At 43.2% G+C, this 19,163-nt stretch overlaps 2 protein-coding genes across 3 annotated transcripts in view; one reads left to right on the top strand and one right to left on the bottom strand.

Moving 5' to 3' along the window:
* Positions 1–7,910, top strand: part of LOC136430817 (adhesion G protein-coupled receptor A3-like) — a 41,536-nt gene extending 33,626 nt beyond the window's left edge. For both annotated transcript variants that reach the window (XM_066421798.1, XM_066421799.1), the window contains 11 exons: positions 63–634; positions 967–1,116; positions 1,416–1,510; positions 1,849–2,083; positions 2,326–2,530; positions 2,903–3,007; positions 3,255–3,358; positions 3,763–3,902; positions 4,428–4,711; positions 5,005–5,071; positions 5,324–7,910. In XM_066421798.1, the coding sequence (XP_066277895.1) occupies positions 63–634; positions 967–1,116; positions 1,416–1,510; positions 1,849–2,083; positions 2,326–2,530; positions 2,903–3,007; positions 3,255–3,358; positions 3,763–3,902; positions 4,428–4,711; positions 5,005–5,071; positions 5,324–6,566 (3,200 nt within the window). In that variant the 3' untranslated portion in view covers positions 6,567–7,910. The remainder of the gene's footprint in view (positions 1–62; positions 635–966; positions 1,117–1,415; positions 1,511–1,848; positions 2,084–2,325; positions 2,531–2,902; positions 3,008–3,254; positions 3,359–3,762; positions 3,903–4,427; positions 4,712–5,004; positions 5,072–5,323) is intronic.
* Positions 7,911–8,261: 351 nt separating this feature from the next.
* Positions 8,262–18,920, bottom strand: LOC136430819 (ATP-dependent RNA helicase DHX15 homolog). Its single transcript, XM_066421801.1, has 12 exons — positions 18,581–18,920; positions 18,240–18,369; positions 14,780–14,973; positions 14,097–14,484; positions 13,572–13,940; positions 13,170–13,313; positions 12,739–12,856; positions 12,180–12,371; positions 11,706–11,831; positions 11,398–11,594; positions 10,765–10,937; positions 8,262–9,293 (listed from the first exon to the last, which is right to left on the bottom strand). Exons 1-12 carry the CDS (start codon positions 18,655–18,657, stop codon positions 9,029–9,031), a joined length of 2,373 nt encoding a protein of 790 aa, XP_066277898.1. The 5' UTR covers positions 18,658–18,920; the 3' UTR covers positions 8,262–9,028.
* Positions 18,921–19,163: the final 243 nt, after the last annotated feature.

The raw sequence follows: 19,163 nt of genomic DNA, 5'->3' as shown, positions 1-19,163 counted from the left end.
AACCCTCATTCAGTACCAATTCTCAAAGTTTTTCAATTCTTTTGTTGCATTCTTTACTTCAGATCAGCGAATTGACCTCCCAGTATTTCGGGTGACGCCATCCACCATGCAGCTGGTTATACAGGGTGACCCCCTCCCCTTCCAGTGTGAGGCGTCCAACATGGGGGTTTCCATGCGGATACGCTGGCTGCGTAACGGGAAAGAGGTGGTGGCTAACCGCTCAGCTGGTATCCACATCGAGACGGCACCAACCGAAGGGACGACGTTGATAAGGAGTTTGCTGACAGTTGAGAAGGTGAAGATGAACGACTCAGGAGTCTGGCAGTGCGTGGTCGCCTTCCCGTACGCCAACGATACGAGGAACGTCAGCGTGATGGTCATCAGTAACGAGCCGGTGTACTGTCCGGAGGAGACAATACGGAACAACAAGGGCAGCTTCACCTGGCCGCGGGTGCTGGCCGGGGTGCCCATCTCCCTGCCGTGCCCCCAGGGTGGGGGGACGGGGTACGCTGGAGGGGGCAGGGGGCCCGTGGCCACCAGGAGGTGCACCAGGGAGGGGTGGTGGGACGAGCTGGACGTGTCGCAGTGCCAGTATGTCAATGAAATCACCAGAGTCTTGGAAATGTTCACAAAGGTAAGACAATAAAGCCATCTTGAAGTTTATGCACTATTACAGTATTACAATTTTCTATACAATATGCAGGATAGCATATACTAAAAGATGGCATATGGCTATTTTGTTTCTTTAAGCTTGTATTCAATACAGGTACAAGTACACTATTTATGAAAATGAAATGGTTGAAAAAGATTTTGCATTCATATAAGCTTTCCATATTGTAGATTTAATCATGCTTAAGTATTCATAACTGTGGGCTACTATCCATTAATGTTGATGGTGCATGTACAAGAAATGATTGCAGCACCACTTACAGTTGTATCTGACATACATGTAAATGTTGTTATCAGCAACCAGTGAACACCACCAATGTGCTGAGACTGGCCAACCAGCTGAACACGTACATGCCCGAGGCCAGGAGCTTCCGAGACAAGATGGACATCATCTACACATCCAACTTGATGGACAAGTTTGTACGCTTCACAGAGTCCAACAGAGAGGTATGTCTAAGTACATTTTTAATCACAAGACACTATTTCCTAAAGTTTTTAGGGCAAATTTTATGAAGTAAAGTTTGCCCTCTGTTACAGCCTTATTCTAAAGCTAAATATCTTTTCTTTTAAAGATTTATGAAAGGTCACACGGTTTGCCCCAGAAAAAACACTCCTATGCTGGTCAAAAGACAACATAGGGCTCAAAATCACAGCATAGGGGGCCCAAGTTATAACTTGCTCAGACTAGGGAGAATGCTTGTCTTGGATGTAAAAGTTTCATCTAGAATGTGTCTGTTTGTTTCCAGCTGGGAGAGGTGCTGGTGGACATTGCCAGTCACATGATGGACGTGGATGAGAAGACCCTGTGGGAGAGTCAACAGGTGGCACGGGCCTGCAGCAGGTACACACACTACATGCTTTCAAATATGTGGCAAGCTTACTGCATGCAAATATAGTGCAAAACATTGGTTCTCAGCAAGCTATGAAGGAGGAAGGACAGCCTTGCTGAGATATTATAAACCTGTCACTTTATATAGGCATATGCTTTATATATATATATTATGTATAACAAATGTGACCTTTGTGTTGCTGCAGTTAACTCTCACACTCATTTCACACTGGAGTGTTTATGTCTACTCCAAGACATTCTGCTTGAATTGTAATGTCTCCTGTCATCTACAAGTGGTACTGCAGGATAGTGGTTGCCATGTCACTCATTGATATGTCTTATTTCCCCAGGATTGTCCAGTGTCTGGAGAGGCTAGCCAGTCAAACTCTTACCAACAAGAACAAGGAGATCAGTAAGTTGTCTGCGAACATCGCCATGGAGGCCTTCATGGTGAAGCCGCAGAGTTTCGATGGAATGACGTGTTCTGCGTACACGCAGGACAGCAGCGCTAGTTCTCCGTACTCCGAGCAGCACTTCATTTGCAACTCTGGCAACATCACTCACTTACAACGGGAGAAAAACAGGGTAAGACTCAAGCCCTGTGACACAGTTATCACTGGTCTTTTCCCAAGAACACTTCAAGCTCTGAAAATCTTACAATAAGATTTTAATGTTGGCATTGCTTAAATTTATCTTAATGATCATGAGTATTGAAAAAAGCTGTACAAGAGTAGATAATCATTCAAGAGCACTAAAAAACTGTCTGTCTGGTTCTAGTGATAGAAGTAATTCCATCTGTCCCTCCCACCACCACCCTCCTTTTGCAGGTCCTGGAAGCATCCATCCAGATCCCTCGCTCGGTGTTTAACCGCGTGCTGTCCCGGAGACCTAAGAAACAGAGCGACAGCTTCAAGCTGCAGTTTGTGGTGTACAGGAATGGGAAGCTGTTCCCCAGCACTGGCAACTCTACCCACCTGGCTGATCAGAAGGGCAGAAGGACTGTCGTTACCCATGTCATATCCAGCAGAATAGGTGATTGGCTGGCATTTGTTCATGTCTTTTACCAATTTTACATGTAATCCAACCGGCAGTACCATTAACTACATGTAAACTGGTACATTGGGAGTCTACAGTTAAAAGGACTATATTTTGGGTCCTTCTGTTAGTCTGTGATATACATGTTCTCATGTTCAAGATTAATAGTTTCTTGTTTTACATATGCATAGTACTATACTTCTTTGAATATTGCCTTGTCTGTTAAAATGGTATGAATTTTAGTTATATGAAGATACCTGGTTTAGTTGTAGCAACTAACTGCTCATACATACACTTGTTTTCTCAGGGTTTTAGCTTTGCATATCATGATACCCTACATGTATGTCAAACAACTCTCCTATCTTTCAGATGGTCTTGATGTTAAGAACCTGTCAGAGCCTGTTGTCATCAGACTGAGACCGTTTGCACATGGTAGCGACATGGTTCCAGTCTTCTGGGACTTCACAGAGCTAAGTGAGTTGCACTTGATGTACTTCATCCAATGGTCATGGATTCTACCTGTCATAAGGCATGTGACCTGCAGAAACTCAAACCGTAAAATTATTATGCAACTTTATAAAAATGTATTCTGGAAAGCTGAAACCTCCACATCTCTAAGATTTAGAGACTAAGATTAGTGAGAAGAGTTTTCCAATGTAAACATATTCTCAGTTATCAGTTATATGTCTAAACGCTAATCTATGTGCTCTCTTCTTGACAGATGGCCAAGGTGGATGGAAACAGGGGGGTTGCCACGTAGTCAGCTCCAATGTCAACCTGACCACTGTTCACTGCAACCACCTGACAAACTTCGCCATCCTTCAGGTATGACTCTCTTTCAGTCCTGATAGTACCAATCCTATATAGACATGCACCCAGACGTTGTGCCCTTGGGAAAGGCACTTAACACATATTTCCCATGTCCTAAGCCCAGCAGTAGGGTTTGGGTTGGCGTTAGGAAGGGCATCCAGCTGTAAAAACTCTTGCTACAAAAAAGACTTGCACTTGATGAGGAGTTCTGGGGCTACCCAATCCATGTGCAAGCACGTCCAACTCCCATATGATGGGGAATAAAAGACGTAAAATTGGAGAGAGAGAGAGAGAGAGAGAGAGAGTGCAATGCACACATTGTGAAGTAAATTGCAAGACCCACTACAACAGCCATGTCTTCTGTTTGAAAATTATCATTTACAGTGTGTTAATGTATTTTGATGTGACCCATTTTTCAGGACTTGAATAATCCAAACGGAAGGAGGTACCCTCACCTGTCTGGACCCCTGGAACCCCTGCACCCCGTGGTGTATGCTGGGAGTGCCCTATGTATCCTGGGATTGCTTGCCACTTTGTTCACCTATATCATCTTTAGAAGGTATGTCTGTTCAAAACAAGTTCAACATTTTACAAACATGCAAGTTGGTGCAAGCTCTGGTTGCTATAGCTACATTTATATTTGAGTGGATTGGGAGATGCCATAAGCACGAAGAGCTAGATTTAGTATGCCTATCATGTCTTAAATACGATTAAACTATCAGCTGGTTAAAGCAACTGCCACGTAGCAACTATGTGCAGGTGCAGGATCAAATTATCTGTTCTATTGCATCTAGGAAGGTTAGACATCCAGGTAAATGATATTTTGCAACTTATTGATTTATGGTACATATCAGTGACAGTTAAATATGACCATAATGCATTATGAGTTAGTGACTTGACACACTCAACCGTTTTTTCCTGTTATATGTTTTGTACTGGTATTGATTTGTTCTGCCAGTTCATTCTAGCGATGCTGAAGAAGAGTGATGGATGTCACTCAAAACGTCCGGAAGTAATCTCCGTATCTTATCCAGTTTTAGAGATTCGTCATTGAATATCTGTTTCGATTCCGTTACCCTGACAGAAACATCAAGATCCCCAGGAGAAACTTCCACATGCTGATCAACCTGTGTCTGAACGTGTCGCTGGGCTGCGCAGCCTTCACCGGCGGGGTCAACCGCATCTACAACGAGAAGGTGTGCCAGGGGGTGGGGATCGTCATCCACCTCATGTCCCTCTGCACGCTGCTGTGGATCAGCATCGGCGCCAGGAACGTCTACAAACAGATGGCCAAGGTGGAGATGTTGACCCCTGACCTCCAGGTGCCAGTGCCCAGGCCCATGCTGAGATTTTACCTGGTGGGATGGGGTGAGTGATGTCTATATGTCTTTTGGTACAGTTTGGATCCTTAAAGAAATTGCTATAAATGTAATACTTCTAAATGCTACACCTGTTTATATATATGGTTTTTGTTCAACATACACATAATAGATATGTGTTTCTGCCAGCTCCACTGTTTTACTTGATGTTTTACAAAATGTACAATATAAATAGATAATATCCTGGTAGTATTGAAGACATTGATGATTGGTTTTATTAATACACAACCATTTTTACCAGTATCATGGCATGTTTTGTAACACACTGTTCTGACTCTATAGGTGTGCCCATGATCATCTGTGGCATCACAGCAGCTGCCAACCTCCACCATTATGGTGGGGACAAATTGTAAGTGCTATCCTTCTTCCAATGGTATTAGAATGTTGGCTTCGCTAGCTGTGTGCTTCTAGATTATATAGAACTAGTACAATGTACATATATGTAGGCAGGACATGTGCATGGATAGTAGTGAGTTGCACTTGCACATGTATGCCATGTTACAGAGTGGAAATGTTCCACTGTCTCAGCTTGAAAGTTCATCTCTGTTGGTAGAAATCATTCTGAAACAAATTTGAACTGTAATTTCCACTGTCATTCCAGTTGTTGGATGGAGTGGGATGCCAGCCTGCTGGCTTTCTTCGGTCCGGCCGCCCTGTTCTGCCTGGTCAACTGCTTCCTGTTCATCAGAACCGCCTGCGCCGTCCAGACTGCACCCACCCTGTACGAACTCAAGACCATGGTGGAGTCTCTCACCGAGCAGGAGCTGAGCCAGGCTCCCAGCGCCGCACAGAGCGTCCCCGAGTCGGAGTCTGCGGCGGGGACGACGGCCTCGTACCTCACCACGTCGTACATCGACATGGAACACAGCTTCAAGAACCAGCTCAGGAGTATCGTCTTCATCATGTTTAACTTCGTCGCCATGTGGGCTTGTGCCGCCATAGCAGTATCCCAGGAGTATTATGTGGACCTAATCTTCAGCTGCTTCTACGGCGCAGCAAGCGCCTCTCTCGGCCTGTTTGTGTTCATCCATTACTGCGTCACTCGCGAAGACGTCAGACAGAGCTGGAGAATGTGCCATTACCGAGAACCTAAAAATAACTACCACGTCACGGTGGAACCTACTGTCACGGCCAACGGTCACATCCAAGGGAGTAAGGCACATTCCCTGTGTAGCCTGGAGTCCTCACAGACCAATAGAACAGCCTCGTCTGTTCCTCAACAGGCCAACAGGCCCAAACTCACCCCCCTCCCACTGGGGAATGGACCTTCTGTGGGTAATGGGTCGGTGGGCAATGGCAGCTTCCCCGACCCCTCTGTTCACACCCACACTCACAGCCATAGTCATAGCCACAGCATACACAGTAGTCAAAGCCATATGTCCAAACCAAATGGACACATCCCCAGACACCCTCTGCACAGACCATCAACAAGACATAGAAATCCGTACCACGAGGCCATGAAACTCATGGTAAAACGGCCGTATGGCCACGACATGGCCACCACGCCTGAGAACAGTAGTCGGCCGGAGAGCCGGGCAAGCCAACCAGAGGTTCGGCCTAAAAAAGAGGAGGAAAAAGCAAGGAAAAGCAATGAAGACTCTGATGTTAGAAACAGTAACACAGCTGACAGTGATGCCAATACACAGAAAAGTTATGAGTCCCACACAACAGAGCCAGCTGGCCCTGTGGACATAGAACTGGACGATGTGATCGAGACCTCCCCAGAGGAAGGTCTGCTAGGAGAGGGGGAGTCAGACGACAGGGTAGAGTTGGACTTCAGACCATCAAGCTCTTCGGGGACCATGAAAAGTACAATGTCACTGAGGAATGAAACAAGTGTCTAGATCTCAATACTGTCGGGTTGATTGTTTTGTGAGTCAGTTCAGTTTGTACAGGCATTTTATGTGAATCACATGTTTGTAAATGTATGAGCCTGACACTAATGTGTGGAGCCTTGCTGACACGTGTAACTAAATTGAAAGGACAGCTTGTTTTACATGTACATCTGGACAGGGCAATGTCTTGCCTTTTATGCTGCCACAACACAGTATTGTGGATTTCTTACTTATGTACAGTGTACAGTCATGTAAATGTTTAATTGATGGTTAGCACCTTATGAACTAGGTAACATGTACAGTTTTGAGAGAAAATATTTGGTTGTGCCATACAGGTTTTAGTTTTTTATTGAAATTCTGTCTGTGTCTGTCCCTTTTATGACAATCCAGTCCTGCTAGGACACAGCTGAACAATCAGTAAGTTTTGATTATTAGAATGTTTATGATATACATATTTGTGCTTCTCTTGTGCAATGTCATGCACAATCCAAATTCTGTATTATTCACATGGACATTATGTGGTATAAACTTAGCACCAGAGTTAAGTATAACTTAGATGAATAACATTCCTGTGTGAGTTGTATAACTAATTTAACATCAGTATGTATATGTCATTTCTGATTGTACATTTTTTAAATGTCTATATTGTGTCATTTTGTTAAGACTCTGCCTAAGAAAGCTGTATAACTTACAGAAGAGAAAAATAGCCATTCTGTGACCTCAAAACTTTTTTTTCATTTGCGTTCAAGCAATATCCTGTCTGCCACATGAAATGAATGCTTGTGAAGATTTTGATGTCATTCTACATGACTTGTATGTTCTGAGAGCTGTGTTTCCTAACACTGAAAATGGATATCTATTGTACAACAAAGTATATCTATTGGAACTTCACTGCCAGGATGGCGTTCACAGTTCTTGTTTACTTATATGTGAGTTGTTTTATATCCGAAAAAGTTGTTATGGTTAAACATGTGCTGTAGCAGTCTTATTTGAATCAGTGATGTATCTTCTTTCTTGTTGCATTCCTAGGAATGATACCATTCCACTCTGCCAGCATGAATCATAGAAATGTGTATTGTGTTGTACAAAATGGCAATATCAGTATTTGTGTTGTTTTTGACATATGTTTTATGTCTAGAATTTTGTATCTAGAATTTTGTTTGAAGAAATGTTATACCATGTAAATGTAGTGAAGTTACATATACTGTGCCATGGTTTGGATCAGGGATTTTTGTTGTACATGTACATGTGATACTGGAGCTGGATGAGAAAAGAAAAATGACCAGTAAAAGTCAAACCATGCATTGTGAAGAATTGAGTTTGAAGTAAAACAGTTATTATCATGTCAGTAGATTTGGACTGCTTGTTTACTGGTCTCTGCCACTTTGCTATGTTCAGTTTCAAGTATCCTGTGCTAATCGGTTTTGATGCCCATGCCTGGGACACCATTTCTCAATAGATAGTGAATGCTCTGACCCATTATGAATTTAGCTTTCTTTAAGTCTTCTACACTGTCAAACATGACATGAAACCAGATAAGTTGGATTTGGACCTGTATAAAAGCAGATCAACACTCCAGCAGAGGTGACTGACAACATTCATGGAAAGTTAACTCTGGGATATGACACATTTCCAGGATTGCTACGTGTACATGTCTTCCAAAGACACACAAGTAAATGATTCAGTCACACTGATGACACAGAATGCATTACAAATAGTGCTTTATTTTTTGGCACCACGAACATTTCCACAGTTAGTCTCTAGCACAAGTGCAACATTTATTGCTTCCAAAGTACAAAATTTGCAATGTAGCAGCAGTACATAATTATGTGCTCTTAATAAGTACACTTCGGAATTCTCTTGTCCCTCACCCACTCAAAAACATTGGGTTATAGCAAAGGCATCTTTTTCAGTGTAACAAAATATACTTTCCCTTAGTCTCACACACATTGATTGTAGACTCTCATGGTAAAAACTACAGTTGTATTATGTCTGATTTTGCAACAGCCTTTTCAAGACCTTAACAGTTAATAAGTCAGCCTGTATATAAGTTTAGCCTCTCTGGATCCTTTGCTCTTATTAGTTTCCTCTCCATGATCAAAGGTTAGCTAGTCATCTAAACTGTATTTGACATAGTCATGTTGAAAACTTCCTCTTAGGAAATAACCCAGATATCAATTGGCATGTTAAGTCAGACTATACAGTAAAGATTCTGTATATTGGACTGTTTCTTATCAAGCTGCTACCAGTTGTAGCTTCTCCGACTGTGGTTTCAAGCACTATGCAGCACAATCACAACTACAGTTGTCGAGTACTCTAGGGTTGCAGAAACTGTCCAACATCCAGTTGGGCCACAGCATACTATTGCAGTAGTCCTTGCACGTTGTTGCAGAGATCCACTTGTTTAAAACATTTGGGTGTGACATGACATGCATTTCTTGGAAGGCTTTCCAAAAGAAGCTGTTGATTTGTTAACTAACCACACAAAGTTTAGAATCATCATCATCTTCCTCTTTTCTTTCCCTCATCTGTCCATGTTGGACTGGCCCTCTGCCTGCCTGTGAATGGAAATTTCTGGGTGCTGCAGGTTGGGCCACTCCCGGGCCAGCCCACTCCCTAGCAGGTTTGCCCGGTACTGCAAGCTCAGACTTGACCAGGATGGAGTGGAAGCGCCGCCTTGCTTCTCCCTGGGGGAGGTTTGTTGGGTCGAAGTACTTCGGTGCAATGTCAAACAACCTGAGGAATTAACAACAGGGCTTTCAGGTGAGTTGAGATGAGAAACATTACAATAGTCCATAGTACAGTCAAACCTGTCTATAGCGGTCACTCAAGGGACTGGCCAAAACTGGCCGCTAAGGACAGGTGGCCGCTATGGAGAAAATGTCGATTAATTGACCTCGAGTGACACATGTTTTCAGTACCCACTGAGATACATTTATTCACCGTACAGTACACATGTAAACAGGTAAGGCACATTTTAGAAGTTCGATTGTTGTTCTTTTACTCCTAGTTAGTTAAGAACAAAATACATGTTGCTCAGTTGTCACTTACTGTTCGTTTTCGACCGTTTTCAAACATAAAATCGTGGCGACAATTTTCCTTAGTCTCTTGTTGTGGCTTGTGTTGATCTGAGCATCTACCATTATGCTAATAGGGTACTCAGAAGAAGGTCGTTCTTTTGAGGGCTTTTTGTCTTTTCAGAAAATTGCAACAGCCCAAATTTTACATCATAGTAATATTATTCACATTCATTTCGAACCTTTTGGTTTAGTAATTATCCTCAGTGATACTTTGCAGCAAAATAAATTTAGTATATTATACCTCCGTAACAGTGGTGTCTTCCGTTGACCTTTATGCTGCTACCTATCCAGTTTGTATCAGCGCCATTTTGAAAATTGCGCGAAACACGTTTTGAGCACAATTTGAATGAATTCCCGGTGAAAACGGAAATTGGGCCGGCATTCAAACATTTCGTGAACTTACCGCATCAGGTACATGTGCGGGTTGTATTTTCCAAAAAGCTGCCGTAATATTTGTCCAGTCGAAATGCACAGAAATGGTCAATTTTACCACGATGTACAAACGCAAGCCATGTGAAGAAAACTATACTTGACTTCGCGTCAAACCATGGATTTTCTAACAAAGATAAAACATTCTGGTTTTCTTTATTATGATCCTATCCAGTTGAGTCCACATAAATTTGATAACTGCGTGAAAAAATGAAGATTTTGAACCCGGCGTGCGGTGGCGATGCGGCTTCTACCGGCGCGCCGTGACCGTTATCGGCAGTGTTACTGTACTCGCGGGACCGAAAATCGTCTGGCCGCGACCGCGTTGGACAGGTGGCCGCTATAGCCTAATTCTTAATGCTTATGTCAATGGGAAAAATCCAAGGGACCGACAAAAAGTGACCACTATGGGCAGGTGGCCGCTATGCAAAGGTGACCGCTAATACAGGTTTGACTGTATTTTATTTCTTGCTGAGATGCACATATGTATGAAAGTGCCAAGACTTGTTGGAGTGCTACTGTGCTTGAGTCTGAAATTTTAGAATATGCTGTTTTCTGTCAGTGAATACTTGAAACTTTCCCATGCAAATTTTTTCCAGATGATTTTCACAATTCCTCGTCAGTCACTCTGATTCTCTTTGGTAAAAGACATGCCACTAACGATTCCTGATAAGAAAATCCTTGAGGAAGACACGTACCATTGAGGTTCTATCTCTGTGAGTGTTGTGATGTAGTTCCTCTCACTCAGGACAAACTCGTGGTACAGGACCCAGCCGGGGTTGCTGTCCAGACAGGTGGTGGGGTGCAGCTGGACCACTTGTGTCTCCTTCACGATGAAGTAATTCCCAGTCCCATCAAGGTCATGTGCAACCTGCAGCAAACACGACCACATGACATTAGAAATACAGCATGTAATGAATGCTTGGTGGCAATGGGTGAGTGATTCAGAGATGTTTATTGAAAGAAGATTTCTCCTATGTCTTTCTAAACCACTGAAAATTCCAAAAGTTCCATGTTTCATTCTTAGTTTTCTGCAGTTATCTTTATATTTCCTGTAAAATGTCCACATTTGTGACTTTTTTCCTTCCTCTGTTGAAGCACCGTCAATTTTTATTATTTCCATTCCTGATGTACAGAACAGACCATCAACAAGACATAGAAATCCGTACCACGAGGCCATGAAACTCATGGTAAAACGGCATTTTGATTATTTCCATTCCTGATGTACAGAACAGCTCCACGTTTGAGAGGTTTCAGAATGTAACAACTGAAAACAGGATATTCTGAATATGCAATAAGCTGACAGAACATCAACCCTACAAAGTCATCACCTGCATGAAGTATCCCTCTGCCAGAGCCCTTTTGATGTTCTTCACTCTCTCCTCCTCTGTCTTGGGTTCACTGTCTTCACAAGGGCCCAGCTCCAATCTCTCCAAGATGGCACCGAAATACTGTCTGATGTCGTCTGTCATGCGGAGTGCGTCAAAGTTCAGGTAGTTACTGGAGCACCAGAACTCATCCTGGTAGTCTAGGAAGACAAAAGAGGGGTGGGTCATCACCTGATGAAAAGGTACTATTCAACAGTGCCAGTCATTGGTAAGAAAATCTGAAAAATATCCTCAACAAAAAAGGCTCTTACTTTGCCTAAAGGCATGGTAGACATTGATCAACGCAAGGTGGTCACTACCAGCTCGGGCAAACTTCCTACGTCTGACGTCATCCGCTGCCTGGGCTGCCTCAGGTGGTCTCAGGAACACAGGAGGCACTGTCAAAGAGATGGGCAGTAAGGAGGAGTCAGCATTGTATAATGTCAAATGTAACAATGACAATCATGATAAAGAGAGAGGGGGATGTTTAATCCACGCTCAAAGGTTTCTGAAAAACATCAATTTGGATCTAAATGGTTCTACACGTAATACTATACGTGTCCTATCAATGATATGGTACATTAAGCCAATGGAGCCAACTTCCATGTCAACATTTCTGGAGACTTGGCAAGATGGTTTTCTTCTGCCACCACATGTACTGACAAACTCGCCTAGAAACCTGGCCAAAAAATCCACCATAGATGCATTCTGATTTACTACATCAGGTCCCCACATAAGTAACACACCTGTAAGAAGTGCAGCGATGGTGAGGATGTCTTCACAGCAGCCGTACTCGCAGCTGGCGATGATGGTCCTGGCCAGCTGTGGGTCTACCGGAAACTCCGACATGATGGCGCCGAGGTCTGTCAGACACCCGGTCTCGTCCACTGCGTCCAGGTGCTTCAGCTGGTTCATAGCTCCACTCACGAATTCTGTAGCTGTAGGGGGATTGTGCAATATGACTCACAAGTAGGTGACAATCACTCACTACTGTATATTCTACCTACAAAATGTGGTTCTGAAAGATGACTTGAAGTTCCTGGTACACGTATTTACTATCAAATCTAATCCCCATAATATGTGAAACCATCTGTTCTTTCAATGGTTGATAGAGTCATATTCCCACATTACCATACAACCAGGTTTTGACATTCAATTATTCTAATTAGAGAGACTTGCATACACTCTATGTCATGAAGTTAGACGTTTCGTTTCTACTTTCTGCATATTCAGAACTCTGAAACCAGACTGCTTGGACTTTGCACACATTACTCTGTTGCAGGTGGCAATGAGTGGTGCAGGTACCTGGTGGGTCAGGAAAGTCAAACTTGAGCAGGTCCTCCACCCCCAGCCTCTTCAGCAGCAGGATCCACGGCGTCAGGTTCACACGGTGGATCTCAGGGTTCGGAAACGCAGCAAGGTCCTAGACCGTAGTGGTATGGTTTGTGATAAAACAGAAAATGGGGATAAGCTATCAAGAACGAGAATACAAACTAAGGGGATTTGGTGCATGAAAAAGAGAAAGAAAGAGAGAAGGAGGGAGGACAGAAAGGTGATATTGAAATGATGAGTATGGAACACAGTCACTGCCAGCAGTAATGTAGGGACTTTATCTTCGATCAGCAAATTCTTTAGGGCATGTAGGTTGTAAAGATGAACCAATCCAGTATACAAATGCAAAACATTCACATTTATCATGAAAGAAATGTTTCTGATTCACAATGAAGCAAGCTTACCTCAGTAAAATCCTCGGGGTACAGTCTGAAGCACTTCCCGGGTTTCCCTGGCCGCAGACTGGCCAGGTCAGCCCTCTGGTCAGCGCTGAGTCTGCTGATCAGGCTGACCAGGTCCTGAGTGGCACGGACACGGGCATTGAACACCTGGAATACACAAATGGCAATTTTCAACGACTCTGGATAAACTTCTTCTTCTGTTGTCCTTGCCATGATGTATTTTCATAGGCACTGTTTGAAAGTTCACATTATCTTGTAAGAGATACATTTATGTCTTAGAATGCTCTACCAAGATTACAACACACTACAACAACATACTCTTTGAAGTCTTTCCTCTCATGTTTGAAGAGCTTTTAACAGATTAGTGCATCTGTGAAAGATGTAATGGACAAGGTTGATGCTGACCTCTTGTCGAACACGTCCACTGTCCACAACAAACCCGACAGTGTCCACTACCAGACAGGAGTCGGCAATGTCTGTAGCTACAATGACTTTCCTTGGCCTTTCTCCGCTTATCGTATCATCGTCTTCCTCATCGCCATCATGTGCAGAGTCCTCTGTCTCATTCCCATCGTTTTCCACTACTTCCTCTGGCGTGTCCTCATTCCCAGGGTGCTCTTCAAGGCCCTGTCCTGTTGGTTCCGGCTCCTCGTCTGGAACGTCGTACAGGCCGTGGAGCTGGTTGTGGGAGAGGGAGGGGAACACCGGGATGATCTGCAGAGGTGCCGGCAGGTCAGCTACATCTCTTAGTCTCCTGCAGGCTTCCTGAACCTCCTGTGGAATGGGAATTAGGATGTGAAGTCATCACAGGTGAAGAAAAGATATCTTTAAACAGAGCTGTTCAACACAAAGACAAGTATGTAAAGACAAAACCAACCAACAGCAGCAGGTATTCATAAACTCAAATGTTATCAGCAATGCAAATTTCACCTTTTCATCTGCAAGGAAGACCAAGATGTCTCCGTTGTCACCATCGTTTGCATGGATATCAGTCACTCTCTTCACAGCCTCCTCAACACATTTCCCATCGTGCACGACATCCTGTGTGTGTTGAATCTCCGTTGTGCTGTCCCCTGCCCCTGGGACCTTCACGACCTCGCACGCTCCGATGTAGGACTGAAAGTTCCCTGCTTGTATGGATGTGGTGACGACAACTACTCTCATGTCTGACCTTTGACTCAAGATGTCGCCCAGCAGGGCCATTGTTAAGTCTGTGGCAACTGTTCTTCTCTGCACCTCGTCCAGAATGATGACACCGTAACGCTCCAGGAGAGGGTCGACAGCAATTTCTCGCAAAAGTACGCTGTCATTGACAAATCTAAAAGAATTGGAGAATACAGACATTAACACAGAGATACCTTGAATATACATAACTATACTTATGTCTTGATTTACTGTGCCTGTGCCATGCATATCTGTATTTGTCAAAAATGAAAATTGAATAAAAAGAACATGGAAAGAAAACAAAATTTTTATATAAAGTTATGTAAATTGCAAAAAAATCATAACAAGGAGGTGAGAAGCACTGCATGTTTTAGCTATGTAACGTTACCTCTGTCAGTTCAGGGGTGAACTCAGCACCTCTGGTAAATCGGAAACAGTTATGTTCTCACCTCAGGATAGTTTCTTGTGTACTGAAGTCCTCCAGTGCTGTGCAGTAGCCCACCTCCTCCCCAAACACCAGGTCCATCTCATCCGTCACACGCTGCGCCACGGCACACGTGACCAGGTCTGCCGGCTCTGCACAACCCACTATCCCGCTCTGGTACTGGTGACCGTGCACAAACTCCACGCACCATTGCGGTACCTAGGGGAGAAATGGACGAGAAAACTTTTACTGTAGGAACATCCAGGAGAAATTGTTTGTCACTTGATATCATACTTGACTGGCACTGCAGTGCATGGTAGCCAGTCTCAGGGAACAGGATAATCCCCTGGGAAACATAATACTGCTACCTTTATTTTGTACCATGTACTATGAGTGTACTACTGTATTTTAGATGCAGAAGATGGATCATCCTGCAGAGAGATGTATACAGCCTCCACTCATCAGCACCTGTGTAAATGTCTGTGGATGATTGATTGATTGATCAATTGCATGGAAAAGTATATTATTTTCAAATAAATTACTTAATGAATGACAGTGGAAAGATATCAACTGCTGCAAGCTTTGCTCGCTTACTGTTTTGCCATGAAACCGATGACAACTGTCAGTTTTCTTTTCCTCTAGATTTGCTGTTAGATAAAGATTACAGTAAATGCTCTGACAAGTTTGCAAACAGAAAATGGAGCATTAATAACAATGACAACAAAGCATCACAGTGTAAACTTCAATGCTGTGTTGTGTTCTGTGAGAACTTACCCACCTGTTGAGAGCATTGAACCCTGGGCAAAAGTTTATGACCTTGACAATTTGACAGCAAACAAACCCTTAACAGCAACTGTCATTGTGCCATGCTGTTACAACATTGTTCGGAGGGTAGGGGGTGGGGATAATGTACTGCCCTTACAGTTTGTTTCTAGCACTACAAGGATATTTTCTTTTATTTGTACAGATATTCTGCTAAATGATTTAACAGGAAATGAAACAATAACTGTCCATATCAAAAGTGTCCTCTTGTCTGGATAACAGCAAGTTCCCCTATTAGCATATTCTGGGTTTATATCTTGATCACTAAAAAATCCTACAGGTGTCATTGCTTCTTTTTGCCCATGTCGTACATTTCCATGAACCATATAAAACAAGAGTTTGAAGATCTCACCACTCTGTTAAATGTTTAGAGTGTTTTGTATGTCATGTAACGTTGGGTAACATAAATTCGTGGGGTACTTAAATTCGGGATTTTTCGAAAACGGGGTATTTAGGGATATGTGCTAGATGCAACATCAGTAATACCGCTAGAAATGCAAACTTGACAGACTAACACGTTCAGAACACTGTCTGAAAAGCTTCGATAACCATTTATTAGAAGTTGGCGACGTCAAAAACTCTCCGTCCCTTATTGACAGAGTCTGGGGGCTTCGTGGGAGACTCACACTGCACGGTTGTTCGCTGGTTTATAAGACAAATGTCACATCTCCTGCCTGCTAAACACAATTATTTACAATCTCTTTTGCTAACCTGCAACTGGATTCTAAGTGTGATCAATCATCAAAACTCCTCTTTGTTGCTACAACCTACGGCACGTGTATTTTCCCGCCGCCATATTGTTACCCAGAATCATGTCGTCAAGCAGACGACAAAAGGTTTGTGAGGAACACTTTTTTGTCTAAATGTTGCGTGTAATAGTCGACTGAAGACGATATTTTCCTCAAAGTTTGTTCCTAACACAACAAGGAACACATGGACAAAGTAGTATGGCCATTGCTACGGCATCCAGCTAACTTGCCATGAATAATGTACACGTTGCCATGACGGTGGGGATTGACTTTGAGTGACGTTCTACCGACTCAACAAACGGGATGTTAGCAAAGGCCTGATGTGTGCGGTGCGGCCGTTTTTTCGTGTATTTTTTTTACTTGGACACGTCTATATCCATAGCACTCTCCTCAAGCCAAGGATGGAACGAATAGCTGCTGTATAAAATGTGATTAGCGGTAAGATATTCAAGACGAATCTTCTCTCCCGAATTAATGTGCACCCCTGTCCGATAGCACCGTCATTGTGCGTGCGGCGGACGGTAGTTTCAAGTTGAAATATTATGGTGTCAGCACGACTAGAGACAAAATCTACCATATATATGATTAGTGCAAAGATAGTTCATGATACTGACAGAATAATAGAAAAAAAGGATGGTTTATTGTTCTGCTAGATTGATTTCAGTCAACCATTATCGGAAAAATCCCGAATTTAAGTTACCCAACGTTATATTTTTCATTCAAAATTATGCAAATAAGGCCCTGATTATCATTACATGTGTTATTGCTTACTTCCTGTCACTCTCTGGTGAACATAACCAGCATGTGGAAAATATCAAACTGCAGGAACACAAAGGTATACTGACCTAGCATTTTTGTATGATTATCATATTGAAATGATAATTTTATTCTAAATGGAATAACGCAAACAGCTAGCATTATGTCAAGTTTGGTTGAAATTTTAAAGGTCATTCAAACCTGTTTGACTACATGGTAGCATAAGCTAGCATGAAACTTTTAGACCCAATCTCAGGCCTTGTTTGAGATCATTCCTCTCTTAAACAGCAAAATCAGTTTGACAAAGGTCTGTTTACTTCTGGCACACTTAAGGTTCAGAGTAGGATGGGCAACTGATGATGCAGAAAATTACTTTTGTTGATTTTTAATCATCTCACATTGTTTTTGTCACTTGATGTACTGTATGTCTTCCCAATGAACAGAACTACCATGCACACATACACGAACTGTTCCCCACGAATGTTCATTCATATAAAGTGTGAGGTGATAAGGTTACAACTGACTAGCGCCATAGCATGTTAAACTTTTCAAATAGATATTTTCTATAATGTCTTCTTTCAGCAAACGACCGGACAAGTTTTCTTGTTGTTCTTTAATTGGAAATGCTGAGGCCATTCACACGTGTGTTCTACACAACATCAGTCCGGGAAACACAATACTTTTCATGACAAAGACGCCGTGTGAGCTAAGCCTCTCATGTCATCTGGCCTGGTTCTCCTTTTGTTGTGAGGAGTAACGGTCATTCAAATTCTCACTCCCGCCGGGGTTAAAGTTTAACCGCAACAAAACAAGAGAACCAAAACTCGTAAAAACACAGATCCCGCGGAAAGAACGTTATCATGCGTACGGATGAATTTGGAATCTCCGAAACAAGTAGCACGGTCTTATATATCAAAGAGCTTGCTCGGGTATTGCCGGTTGCCTGGCCGTTCGACCGAGGCTATTATGTGCTTTCATGATCATGAAAGCCACGTCATGCCACCTGTTTGTTCACTAATACAGGACTTTGCCCTTCCCACACTGGTGCACATATACTGGCCTAGCGTTCTTTGTTACTTTGGTTAAATACGCTTGATAAACTGGTAGGTCATTGTGACTGATTGCTGTTGGTAACACATATAAGAATTGTGGTCTCACCTGTGTTGTCTTGCCAGAACCAACTTTCCCTTCCACCAACACAACCTGTGATTTCTCGATGGCTGTCATGAACTGTTCTTTGCACGCATAGATGGGCAAGTCCTTTCTCTTGCCCATCAGTTGATAGTACCTGTGGATTGGGTAGAGGGTAGCGGAGATTACTATCTAAACCTCCCATTAAAAACAGTGATTACACGCTAAATCACCCTTAATTCCCGTGGTAGACCCACGCCTCGCGACACCTTTAGAGTAGCACTTACGCTCATATTTCAACTAATATGGCGAAAGAAATCGATATATGATACGTGGACACTACATCGGTGGGAATGAAAATATCGTACCTGCTTGAAAAGACGAGACTGTGTCCGTAAGGATTCAGTTCGAAGTCCAGAGAATCTGGGCCTGGGTCCCAAGACATGGCTATCAGCTGATCGTCACGCTATACGTCACAGTTTGCAGGGGAAAAGGCAGTTCCGACTCCGTTCGTCAAGGGACCCGCCGACATTACGGCTGTTGGAAAGGTAGCACCAACATGGCTCACGTAGCGATCTTTCTTCGTCAGAATCTCCACTTAAGGTGAACGACGATGACGTGCCCGGACCGACGGTGGGGTGGCCGCTACAGCAGCAGCATTAGCTCACTGTTTACCTGGCGTCTGGTCACGTGAGCAAGGTGTTACATCAACCGTAAGGCGACGAGGTTAAAGGTGGGACGTCGTCGCGCCGTGACGTCAGCTGGATACCGCGACATTCAAACGAGCAGAATTTTAGATAGATGCTTTCTCTGAAGCAGTGACCCTGTTTTGTGGTGAATCATGCTGCTTTTTCTATAGGCCGACAGAGCGCCACACACCGGGGCGGACCCCTTTTCTTATCATGTGTTCATTTATCAACGCACGTATAAGGTTATACTGATAATAACTAC

This window comes from Branchiostoma lanceolatum, chromosome 3, assembly GCF_035083965.1.
Source record: "Branchiostoma lanceolatum isolate klBraLanc5 chromosome 3, klBraLanc5.hap2, whole genome shotgun sequence".
Taxonomy (NCBI): Eukaryota; Metazoa; Chordata; class Leptocardii; order Amphioxiformes; family Branchiostomatidae; genus Branchiostoma; species Branchiostoma lanceolatum.
Note: the sequence above shows the minus strand (reverse complement) of the source record. Positions and strands in the feature narration are given on the sequence as shown.

Coding starts and splice junctions, on each gene's coding strand:
- LOC136430819 (XM_066421801.1), bottom strand. CDS start 18,657: ATGTCTTGGGACCCAGGCCCAGATTCTCTGGACTTCGAACTGAATCCT. Junction 14,974..18,239: donor GTTCTGGCAAGACAACACAG/GTGAGACCACAA, acceptor TTTCTCCCCTAG/GTACCGCAATGGTGCGTGGA. Junction 14,485..14,779: donor ACACAAGAAACTATCCTGAG/GTGAGAACATAA, acceptor CAATTCTTTTAG/ATTTGTCAATGACAGCGTAC.